At 50.4% G+C, this 12,002-nt stretch overlaps 1 protein-coding gene across 1 annotated transcript in view; it reads right to left on the reverse strand.

The window, feature by feature from the left end:
• Positions 1 to 12,002, reverse strand: part of rptor (regulatory associated protein of MTOR, complex 1) — a 153,870-nt gene that overhangs the window by 47,043 nt on the left and 94,825 nt on the right. The window contains 4 exon segments of the mRNA XM_080520290.1: positions 175 to 276; positions 1,362 to 1,437; positions 9,802 to 9,946; positions 10,495 to 10,595. Of these exon segments, the coding sequence (XP_080376416.1) occupies positions 175 to 276; positions 1,362 to 1,437; positions 9,802 to 9,946; positions 10,495 to 10,595 (424 nt within the window).

Raw genomic sequence — 12,002 nt, forward strand, 5'->3', positions numbered from 1 at the left:
TTACTGGGCTTTAAGTTACAGTTACTGATCTTGATCTCTGAAAATGACAACACGGTTCTCACGTCGTGGTAAAAGTGCTGACGCGGGGAAATTCCTTCAACGTTTACGCCGCGGCCGCTAGCGAAGTGTGTGTGTGTGTGTGTGTGTGTGTGTGGTCATAATGTTGTGGCTGACCTGCAGGACGATGGGCAGCTGCTCCGGAGGGTTCCTGTTTTCCACGCCCATCGTCAGCCACACCTGGAACGCCGTCAGCTGCTCGGCGAAGAAGGGACTGTGCTGTGGAGGCACACACACACACACACACACACACACACACACACACACACACACACACACACACACACACACACACACACACACACACACACACACACACACACACACACACACACACACACACACACACACACACACACACACACACACACACACACACACACACACACACACACACACACACACACACACTGCAGTGACGATCACATCATTTCATAAAGTCCTGACATAATGAGCTCAAAGTGACACTGCACTGCAGCAGCTACATAAATCCTGATCCATCATAACCCCCCCCCCCCCCCCCCCTCCCCCCTGATTGATTGGCTGCCGGCTGCAGAGTTCCTGATCACACTGAGGGTTGAATATTGCTGCAGGAGTTACGACGTTGCTACAGCAGAGCGGCGCTCCGCGGCTGAACGGTTAAATTAAATCTGTGCATAATGGCAAATGGCACCGCGGAGCAGCGGTTGGCGCCGTCGCCTCACAGCGAGACGATGACTGGGGCAGAGTCGCGTCGTCTTGTTTCTACAAAGTTTGTTTTATAGAGCGTCTTCCTCCTCTAACATCAGATTATAGAGCATCTTCCTCCTCTAATATCAGATTATAGAGCATCTTCCTCCTCTAACATCAGATTATAGAGCATCTTCCTCCTCTAATATCAGATTATAGAGCATCTTCCTCCTCTAACATCAGATTATAGAGCATCTTCCTCCTCTAACATCAGATTATAGAGCATCTTCCTCCTCTAACACCAGATTATAGAGCATCTTCCTCCTCTAATATCCAGATTATAGAGCATCTTCCTCCTCTAATATCCAGAGTATAGAGCATCTTCCTCCTCTAATGTCAGATTATAGAGCATCTTCCTCCTCTAACACCGGACTATAGAGCATCTTCCTCCTCTAATATCCAGATTATAGAGCAGCTTCCTCCTCTAATATCCAGAGTATAGAGCATCTTCCTCTAATACCAGATTATAGAGCATCTTCCTCCTCTAAAGGTAACTTTCCAGGTAACCAGGTGTGTTTGACGCTCCAGATTATAGAGTGTATTGTGTTAATCCAGGATTGTGTCTTCAGACTCACCCTGAAGGCCGTCCCCTCCTCGATGATGGTCGGCAGCTGAGACAGACAGATGTCCACTGCCAGGTCCCAGGCCTGCCTGCGTCCAACACAGAGACACAATCAATGAGACGAGACTCTGGAACATCAGGTCCATAAAAAGCTTCACGCTGTTCTGGACACGACTCTGGACGCTGGTCTGGACACTGCTAAGGACACAACTCTGGACATTGTAGTGGACACTGTTCTGGACGCTGCTCTGGACATTGTAGTGGACACTGTTCTGGACGCTGCTCTGGACATTGTAGTGGACGCTGTTCTGGACACGAGTCTGGACATTGTAGTGGACGCTGTTCTGGACACGACTCTGGACGCTGGTCTGGACACTGCTAAGGACACGACTCTGGACATTGTAGTGGACGCTGTTCTGGACGCTGCTCTGGACATTGTAGTGGACGCTGTTCTGGACACGACTCTGGACGCTGGTCTGGACACTGCTAAGGACACGACTCTGGACATTGTAGTGGACGCTGTTCTGGACACGAGTCTGGACATTGTAGTGGACGCTGTTCTGGACACGACTCTGGACATTGTAGTGGACACTGTTCTGGACGCTGCTCTGGACATTGTAGTGGACGCTGTTCTGGACACGAGTCTGGACATTGTAGTGGACACTGCTCTGGACGAGCCGCCGGTCTGACGACTCCATCAGTGAGCATGAACTCAACTGAAGGAGCTTTTTGAGGACAATCAGTCAAATATGTCTTTTAAACTACGTTTGTCCAAATGAAGCAGATTGAAGGTGGAAAGTGTGTCGTTCCAGTGGATCTATTGTCCCGAACGGGGCAGTAGATCTCTTCATCGTGACAAAGACGTCGTGACGAAGACGTCGTGACGAAGACGCTTCCTCTTCATCGTGACGAAGACGCGAAGCTGCTTCGTCTTCATCATGAACGTGATGAAGTTTATTTTACAGTTTCATGACGATGTGTCGTAGTAAATCATGACCCACAAGCTTTTATCGGGTTAATCTTCAAAAGAATCAGGGGGGGGGGGGGGTTTACACTCATTCTCCTGGGCTCACGCCTCCTCCCTCGCTCTGCTCTCTGCACCTCTTTGAATTCCAGAGTGGAGGTCCTGAGGAGGGCAGTGAGCCTTTAATCCCCCCAAACACCGGCTCTCTCATGGCCATCATCTCTAATTCATGGGGTTATGTAACGCACATCAAACCTCTCTCTCTCTCTCTCTCTCTCTCTCTCTCTCTCTCTCTCTCCCTCTCTTCCTGCAGTGGATCAGAGGTTGTGCCTCGGTGGGTTTTTCCTCTCAGTTAGGAGTCCAGGTTCACTCTTGTTCCTGAGACGTAAAGCGAAGCTGAACGAGTGACTCCCTCTCTCTCTCCATCTCTCTCTCTCCCTCCCTCCCTCTCTCTCTCCCGCTTCTCTCTCTCTCCCTCCCCCGCTCTCTCTCTCCCTCTCTCTCCCGTTTCTCTCTCCCTCTCTCTCTCCCTCCCTCCCTCTCTCTCTCCCGCTTCTCTCTCTCTCCCTCCCCCGCTCTCTCTCTCCCTCTCTCTCCCGTTTCTCTCTCCCTCTCTCTCTCCCGTTTCTCTCTCCCGTTTCTCTCTCCCTCTCTCTCACTCCCCCTCTCTCTCTCTCCCTCCCTCTCTCTCTCTCTCTCTCTCTCTCTCCCTCTCTCTCTCTCCCGCTTCTCTCTCTCTCCCTCTCACTCGCTCTCTCTCCAGGATTCTCTCCCTACCCCCTCTCTCTCCCTTTCTCCCGCTTCTCTTTCTCTCTCCCTCTGTCTCTCCCCCCTCTCTCTCCCTCTCTTTCTCCCCCTCCTCTCTCTCTCTCTCTTTCTCACGCTTCTCTCTCTTTCTCCCGCTTCACTTTCTCTCTCCCTCTGTCCCCCCCCTCTCTCTCTCCCGCTTCTCTTCCCCCCCCTCTCTCTCTCTCTCTCCGGCTGATGTAACGGCGGAGTTTCTACACGTTGTAGCCCAACAGCAGAATGTAGAAATAGCAGGAAACCCTTCAGCCTCATTAGAGTCACTGGTTCTGCAGCGTTTCTTACAGTTTGACCAGCGACAGATGAAGACGCCCTCTCGGCTCTCTGGTCCGATTTTATCAGCTCAAGTGGGGAAGAATCAAAATAAAGTGAGGAAACTGGTCAGAAGGAGCTTCATTAGGGCTCGATTGGGAAAAAAAAAAAAAATCATAATCATGATTATTTACAGCATTTATTGAACATGTTTAAAAAAAAAAAGACTCCTGTTAAATATATAAAAATATCTTGTAATGTAGTGAAAAATAAACCGTTGTACTGCACTGGATCTTTTGAAAACAAGAAAGAAATAAGTTTCGATGCTAATCGAATGCTATTCGATGCTAAGCTAATGAGAAAACAGCTTTTCTACGTCACTGCAGAGCTTCAGCTCCTGACGGAGGCTTTATCTCTGGACTCTTTACAAACTGCTTCACCTTCAGATTTACCAAAGTTACTTTACGTCACGTACTGAAAAGAGTTAGCCCTGCAGAGCTTTAATGCTAGTAGCCGCCGTTAGCATGACTCAGCTTTAAAATGACACGTAACCTAAACCGCTGGTGAAACACGCCGTTATCATCTATATATGTTAGTTTACGGCAGGTATGTCAGCGGCGAGCAGAGGAAACTGTACGTTCAGAACTTTTTCTGGAAATTTAAAAGTAGCGACTCAGCGCTAATTAGCAACTTAGCCCTACATAGCTCGCAACGGCGCGTTTTCAATCGTTTGTTTTCCTGGATTATATTTTGAGATCGCCTGGAGCCAAAATCTTAATCACGATTAAAATCCGATCAACGGAGCAGCCGGAGCTTCATTGTTTACGTCGAGCGTTTAGAAAAACAGCACCACCCAGTGGACTGACGGAGCGCGACACGGTGTCGGGGGTCATTCAGGGTCAAAAGCTTGTCTGTAGAGAAAGACGCCGTCTCAACACGAGTCTGATGAACTCGTCCCGGCCGTCCATTTAAGTGACGGAGACGGCGGCGGGGACGGGAGGAGACGGCGGCAGCGGCGGCGGGGACGGGAGGAGACGGCGGCAGCGACGGCGGGGACGGGAGGAGACGTCGGCGGGAGACGGGAGGAGGCGGCGGCGGCGGGGATGGGAGGAGACGGTGGCGGGGACGGGAGGAGACGGCGGCGGCGGCGGGAGGAGACGGCGGCGGCGGGGACGGGAGGAGACGGCGGCGACATTATTTCAGGTGTCGTAACGCGGGGGGACGGAGACGTCCGGCAGAAAATGGCGCCCCCTGCTGGTGCGTCTGTGTGAAAACGAGCGACGGAGCAGTGCGACGCGTCCCCCGACGTCGCGGCGTCGACTTGGACGGCGCCCGCCAAGACCGACGAGCAACTCGTCACCAGAAAAGAAAAACCAAAAAAACCCAAAAACAAATAAATAACCCATCTGTGTTAGCGGGACGAGGCGGCGGCCGGCCGGGCGAACCGCGGAGGACCAGTTGGTGCTGACTCAGCTGTTTTTGCTCTTCCTGCAGTGTCGCACACACACACACACACACACACACACACACACACACACACACACACACACACACACACACACACACACACACACACACACACACACACACACACACACACACACACACACACACACACACACACACACACACACACACACACACACACACACACACACACACTAGGGAGCCATCAGCCTGGTTTATCTCCTCTTCCTCGTTGCTCCATTTCAATAACAAATGCTGCTTCAGTCGGGGCTCCTGCATCCATCAATGAGCCCCAAAATACCCCCCCTCCACCCCCACCCCTTCCCCCCCCCCTACTAGCACCATCACCACCGTAGCTTCAAACTCTTCTCCCCAAACAAAGTGCAACTCGCCGGCGGTAAAACGCGGCGCCGTTCTTTACAATAAGTGATGCCAGGCGGTTACACAACAAGACCCCCCCTCCCTCTACCCCCCCTCCACCTCCACCCCACCCCCCCTCCCCCCCCAGTGTCTCTGGCCAGATAGAGTGGGAGAGATGGAGGAGAAGCATTTAGAGACGACCCAGAAGAGAAACAATAGACGGTGGGAGAAGTGTTTGTGTGACTAGAGAGAGAAAGACGACGTCTCGAGTCGGAGGACGAGACGAGGAGACGAGGAGACGAGGAGACGAGGAGACGAGGAGACGAGGAGACGAGGAGACGAGGAGACGAGTTCTGACGATCCACGGAGGGCAAATCAGTACGAGAGCGGGGACGTCCTAAACCCCCGAATGGAGCCCCGAGGTTTAACTTTCAGCTCGGTGAGACTCCAAGTGAAGATTCTTCTGCTTTTGGGGCTTCAAGACTAAATCTGCCACGTCGGCGGAGGATCAACGTCTTACGAGACGCGTCTCCCAGGTTCTCGTCTCTAAAAAAAAAAAAACGAGGTTTGGACGTTCCGTCAAACACAAAACCAGACGCAGGAGGTTCCAGGTTGGACAGGAAGTCGGAGTGAAAGGATTAGAAAAAAACACTGGTTTTCTTTGAGATCAAGCAGGAAGAATCTGCCACGAGGCCCCGTTTACGTGAAGACGCGTTTTTAAAAGTGTGTATTTTGGAAAACAGCCGCTGTGAAGAGGAAAAGCTCAGGGAAGCCACCAGGTGGAGCTGTGAAGGGGAAAAGCTCAGGGAGGCCACTAGGTGGAGCTGTGAAGGGGAAAAGCTCAGGGAGGCCACTAGGCGGAGCTGTGAAGAGGAAAAGCTCAGGGAAGCCACCAGGTGGAGCTGTGAAGGGGAAAAGCTCAGGGAGGCCACTAGGTGGAGCTGTGAAGAGGAAAAGCTCAGGGAGGCCACTAGGTGGAGCTGTGAAGAGGAAAAGCTCAGGGAGGCCACTAGGTGGAGCTGTGAAGAGGAAAAGCTCAGGGAGGCCACTAGGTGGAGCTGTGAAGAGGAAAAGCTCAGGGAGGCCACTAGGTGGAGCTGTGAAGAGGAAAAGCTCAGGGAGGCCACTAGGTGGAGCTGTGCTCATTATGACGGCACAGAGAATCATGAAGGTTCACTCAGCGACTCCACGTATGAAGACCTTGGTCAATGTGAACGAACCATCGGAATCCTCCTCCGTTATTACCTGCATGTTGGTAGTTTATCGTCCACATGTTGGTAGTTTATCGTCCACATGTTGGTAGTTTATTGTTCAACATGTTGGTAGTTTATCGTCCGCATGTTGGTAGTTTATCGTTCAACATGTTGGTAGTTTATCGTCCACATGTTGGTAGTTTATCGTTCAACATGTTGGTAGTTTATCGTCAGCATGTTGGTAGTTTATCGTCCGCATGTTGGTAGTTTATCATCCGCATGTTGGTAGTTTATCGTCCGCAGTTTATCGTCCGCATGTTGGTAGTTTATCATCCACATGTTGGTAGTTTATTGTCCGCATGTTGGTAGTTTATCATCCGCATGTTGTTAGGTTATCGTCAGCATGTAGGTAGTTTATTGTCAGCATGTTGGTAGTTTATCGTATGAATGTTGGTGGTTTATTGTCTGCGTGTTGGTAGTTTATCATGTACATGTTGGTAGTTTATCAGCGTGTTGGTAGTTTATCGTCTACATGTTGGTAGTTTATCGTCTACACTGTGGAAGATGGATGGATGACGGGACGGACAGAGCGATAAGAAGCAGAGTTGTGATGAACAGATTCGAGAAAGTGTGGTGCTGACGCTTTGCCCTTGGAATTGATTTTAAAAACCCTCTGCAGAGGTTATTGACATCGATCAGCGTTGCATCCTTCCTGTCCAAACTCCAGCACCGAGAACAAACTGTGCAACTCCAGCGTGGAAGCAATAGCTGGTGGCGGCGGCGTGACGGAGGAGTGTGCATATGCTGCAGGGCAGCAGCCAGTAGAAACACCTACGTGCTGCTTCACACCTCACAACGACGTCTGTACTTGAAAGGAGTCGTGAGAGAGATGAAAGAGTCGTGTTTCTTATTGAAAGTGAACGAGGCTCCGCCGGTGTTCAAACCGACAGGAACTCTGCTGGAGGCGCGGCGAAGACGAGAACCTCAGATCGACAACAACAATCATCATCTGTTCTACACGTTTTGAAGCGTTTGAGCGTGAGGACGAGAGAAACATCCAAACCTGCGCCGGTCTGCCGGGTCACATGACTTCCTGTTACACCACAGTGCCTGTTTCTATTTTTTTTTTTAAAACAGCGTGGACAAAAACTATCACGTTTCACATTCGATAAGCATCGCTTGTTAAAATATCACCAAAAACTAAGCTAAAAAAAAACAACAACCAAAAAACAACTTTCCCCAAGAAAAAACTGGCAAACAAAGTATTTTAAAACAATTAAGATTAACTAATTAATTAATAAAGACGAACAACAATCTAAATGATTCTCCATTCAAAAGGTTTTTGTTTATGAAAAGTAAAAGTTTTACAAAACGCTGTTCTGAAAAGTGTAGTTTTTCAGAAAGTTGTGATTTCAGTGACTTTGAGCAAAGTAAAATCAAAGGACAGTTGAGCCGCGGTCAGTCGTTGCACCACTGGTGTGTGAGTTGTGTGAGGACATTCACACAACGGGAACCAATCAGACACACCGAACACAACAGGAAGCTGCTGTCTACATAGAGCAGCTCAGGCTAGTTTGATGTAGAAAATCCTGTCTAGATAGAGCTGCTCAGGCTGGTTTAATCTAGAAAATCGTGTCTACATAGAACAGCTCAGGCTGGTTTAATGTAGAAAATCCTGTCTAGATAGAGCTACTCAGGCTGGTTTAATCTAGAAAATCATGTCGAGATAGAGCAGCTCAGGCTGGTTTGATGTAGAAAATCCTGTCTAGATAGAGCTGCTCAGGCTGGTTTAATGTAGAAAATCATGTCTCGATAGAGCTGCTCAGGCTGGTTTAATGTAGAAAATCCTGTCTAGATAGAGCTGCTCAGGCTGGTTTAATGTAGAAAATCACATCTAGATAGAGCAGCTCAGGCTGGTTTAATGTAGAAAATCACGTCTAGATAGAGCAGCTCAGGCTGGTTTAATGTAGAAAATCACATCTAGATAGAGCAGCTCAGGCTGGTTTAATGTAGAAAATCACGTCTAGATAGAGCAGCTCAGGCTGGTTTAATGTAGAAAATCACATCTAGATAGAGAAGCTCAGGCTGGTTTAATGTAGAAAATCACGTCTAGATAGAGCAGCTCAGGCTGGTTTAATGTAGAAAATCACATCTAGATAGAGCAGCTCAGGCTGGTTTAATGTAGAAAATCACGTCTAGATAGAGCAGCTCAGGCTGGTTTAATGTAGAAAATCACGTCTAGATAGAGCAGCTCAGGCTGGTTTAATGTAGAAAATCATGTCTCGATAGAGCTGCTCAGGCTGGTTTAATGTAGAAAATCCTGTCTAGATAGAGCTGCTCAGGCTGGTTTAATGTAGAAAATCATGTCTCGATAGAGCAGCTCAGGCTGGTTTAATGTAGAAAATCACGTCTAGATAGAGCAGCTCAGGCTGGTTTAATCTAGAAAATCCTGTCTAGACAGAGCAGCTCAGGCTGGTTTAATCTAGAAAATCCTGTCTAGACAGAGCTGCTCAGGCTGGTTTAATCTAGAAAATCATGTCTAGATAGAGCTGCTCAGGCTGGTTTACTCTAGAAAATCACGTCTAGATAGAGCTGCTCAGGCTGGTTTGATGGAGAAAATCATGTCTAGATAGAGCTGCTCAGGCTGGTTTGATGGAGAAAATCACGTCTAGATAGAGCAGCTCAGGCTGGTTTAATGTAGAAAATTGTTGGGTGACCCGCTCCGGGGACAGTGGCAGGTGGGGAGATTGACTGGGGCGGTACACCTGTCATACGGTATGGCAGGCGTCCTCAGGCGAGCTCAGGGAGGACGGAAACCTCCCGTAGAGCAGGAGGGCAAAAGCTCGCTTGATCTTGATTTTCAGTATGAATACAGACCGTGAAAGCGGGGCCTCACGATCTTTCTGACTTTTTGGGTTCTAAGCAGGAGGCGTCAGAAAAGGTACCACGGGGAGAACCGGCTTGTGGCGGCCAGGCGTTCATAGCGACGTCGCTCTTTGATCCTTCGATGTCTCTTCCTCTCATTGTGAAGCAGAATTCAACAAGCGTTGGATTGTTCACCCACTAATAGGGAAGGTGAGCTGGTTAGACCGTCGTGAGACACGTTAGTTTTACCCTCCTGATGACGTGTTGTTGCAATAGCGGTCCTGCTGAGATTTTAATACGAGGCGTTAATGAAGCGTCCTGATTGGAGGAAAAACCAATGAGCCTCTGGGCACGTTTAACACTGCCGGGACCAAAGAGAGGTTTGTTGTTGTTCTTCCTTTTGGCTTTTTAAAAGCATTAATTATGAACGCTGTAAAACACATGAGCTCGTTATTTAATCTAAGTGTGTGTGTGTGTGTGTGTGTGTGTGTGTGTGTGTGTGTGTGTGTGTGTGTGTGTGTGTGTGTGTGTGTGTGTGTGTGTCTTACCACATTGCGTGCATGTACGTGGGCGGCAGTCGGGGGCTGCTGACCGGCGTGCAGTTGTACGACCTCATGATTCGCTCCGCTAACAGGAAGTTACGGAACAAGCTAGCGACCAGCAGGTCCTGACGGAACAACTTCTGGAACAAGTCTGGAGTGAGAGAGGGGTTTGGTGGGGGGGGGGGGTAGATTATAGAGCATCTTCCTCCTCTAACCTTAGATTATAGAGCATCTTCCTCCTCTAACCTTAGATTATAGAGCATCTTCCTCCTCTAACCTTAGATTATAGAGCATCTTCCTCCTCTATCAGATTATAGAGCATCTTCCTCCTCTAACATCAGATTATAGAGCATCTTCCTCCTCTAACCTTAGATTATAGAGCATCTTCCTCCTCTAACCTTAGATTATAGAGCATCTTCCTCCTCTAACATCAGATATAGAGCATCTTCCTCCTCTGACTGACTTGAATCAAACACGATCATCAGTTTATTACCCAGATTATCCAAACAGGATTAAAAGCTTCATTTTAGTGTCTGTCTGGAGTTTAACTACTTCACATTAATCTAAAAGTGACGGATTAAAAACCTTAAATAATGTCTCTGCTCTCATTAGAACTCAAACTTTAAATAATATCGTTTGGGTCACCTTGTTTTTGTTTTCACCGGAAAACATCCATCTAAAGTGTGTGTGTGTGTTCACCTCGAGGCAGAACGTTCCATGCGATGGTGTCTGTGATGGCGGTGAAGATCCAGTTGAGTTCTCCGAGAGGCGTTCGTCTGTCGTTCAGCCTGCCAGGGATCCTGCAGGACACACACACACACACACACACACACACACACACACACACACACACACACACACACACACACACACACACACACACACACACACACACACACACACACACACACACACACACACACACACACACACACACACACACACACACACACACACACACACACACACACACACACACACACACACACACACACACACACACACACACACACACACACACACACACTTTAGAGACCAAACATCCTGCAGTTCCACCAGCTGCTGGCCGGGGGCGCTGCTGCCTGAAACAAACACTGACCAGAGAGGAAGTGAAGGAGAAACACGGCTCACTGATTGGTCCGGAACGAAAGAGGAAGTCCCGCCCCCTTTGCCCGCGGTGGCTAGGCTAGTTAGCTCGTGGCTAATGGCTAGCTACAAAGAACCGCGATATAAAGTCTTCGGAGACAGTGTGCAGCAGACGCGAACGGCGTGCAGTAACGGGGACGGCGTGCAGTAAAGGGGACACGTCCAGTAACGGGGACGCGTGCAGTAACCGGGACGGCGTGCAGTAACGGGGACGGCGTGCAGTAAAGGGGACGCGTCCAGTAACGGGGACGCGTGCAGTAACCGGGACGGCGTGCAGTAACGGGGACGGCGTGCAGTAACCGGGACGGCGTGCAGTAACGGGGACGGCGTGCAGTAGACGGGGACGGCGTGCAGTAGACGGGGACGGCGTGCAGTAAAGGGGACGCGTCCAGTAACGGGGACGCGTGCAGTAACCGGGACGGCGTGCAGTAACGGGGACGGCGTGCAGTAACCGGGACGGCGTGCAGTAACGGGGACGGCGTGCAGTAGACGGGGACGGCGTGCAGTAGACGGGGACGGCGTGCAGTAGACGGGGACGGCGTGCAGTAACGGGGACGGCGTGCAGTAAAGGGGACGGCGTGCAGTAGACGGGGACGGCGTGCAGTAACGGGGACGGCGTGCAGTAAAGGGGACGGCGTGCAGTAAAGGGGATGGCGTGTAGTTGACGGGGACGGCGTGCAGTAACGGGGACGGCGTGCAGTTGACGGGGACGGCGTGCAGTAACGGGGACGGCGTGCAGTAACGGGGACGCGTCCAGTAACAGGGACGCGTGCAGTAACAGGGACGCGTGCAGTAACCGGGACGGCGTGCAGTTGACGGGGACGGCGTGCAGTAGACGGGGACGGCGTGCAGTTAACGGGGACGGCGTGCAGTAAAGGGGACGGCGTGCAGTAACGGGGACGCGTCCAGTAACAGGGACGCGTGCAGTTGACGGGGACGGCGTGCAGTAACGGGGACGGCGTGCAGTAACGGGGACGGCGTGCAGTAAAGGGGACGGCGTGCAGTAAAGGGGACGGCGTGCAGTAACGGGGACGGCGTGCAGTAACGGGGACGGCGTGCAG

The sequence above is a fragment of the Blennius ocellaris genome (genome assembly GCF_963422515.1).
Source record: "Blennius ocellaris genome assembly, chromosome: 3".
In the NCBI taxonomy this organism is placed as follows: Eukaryota; Metazoa; Chordata; class Actinopteri; order Blenniiformes; family Blenniidae; genus Blennius; species Blennius ocellaris.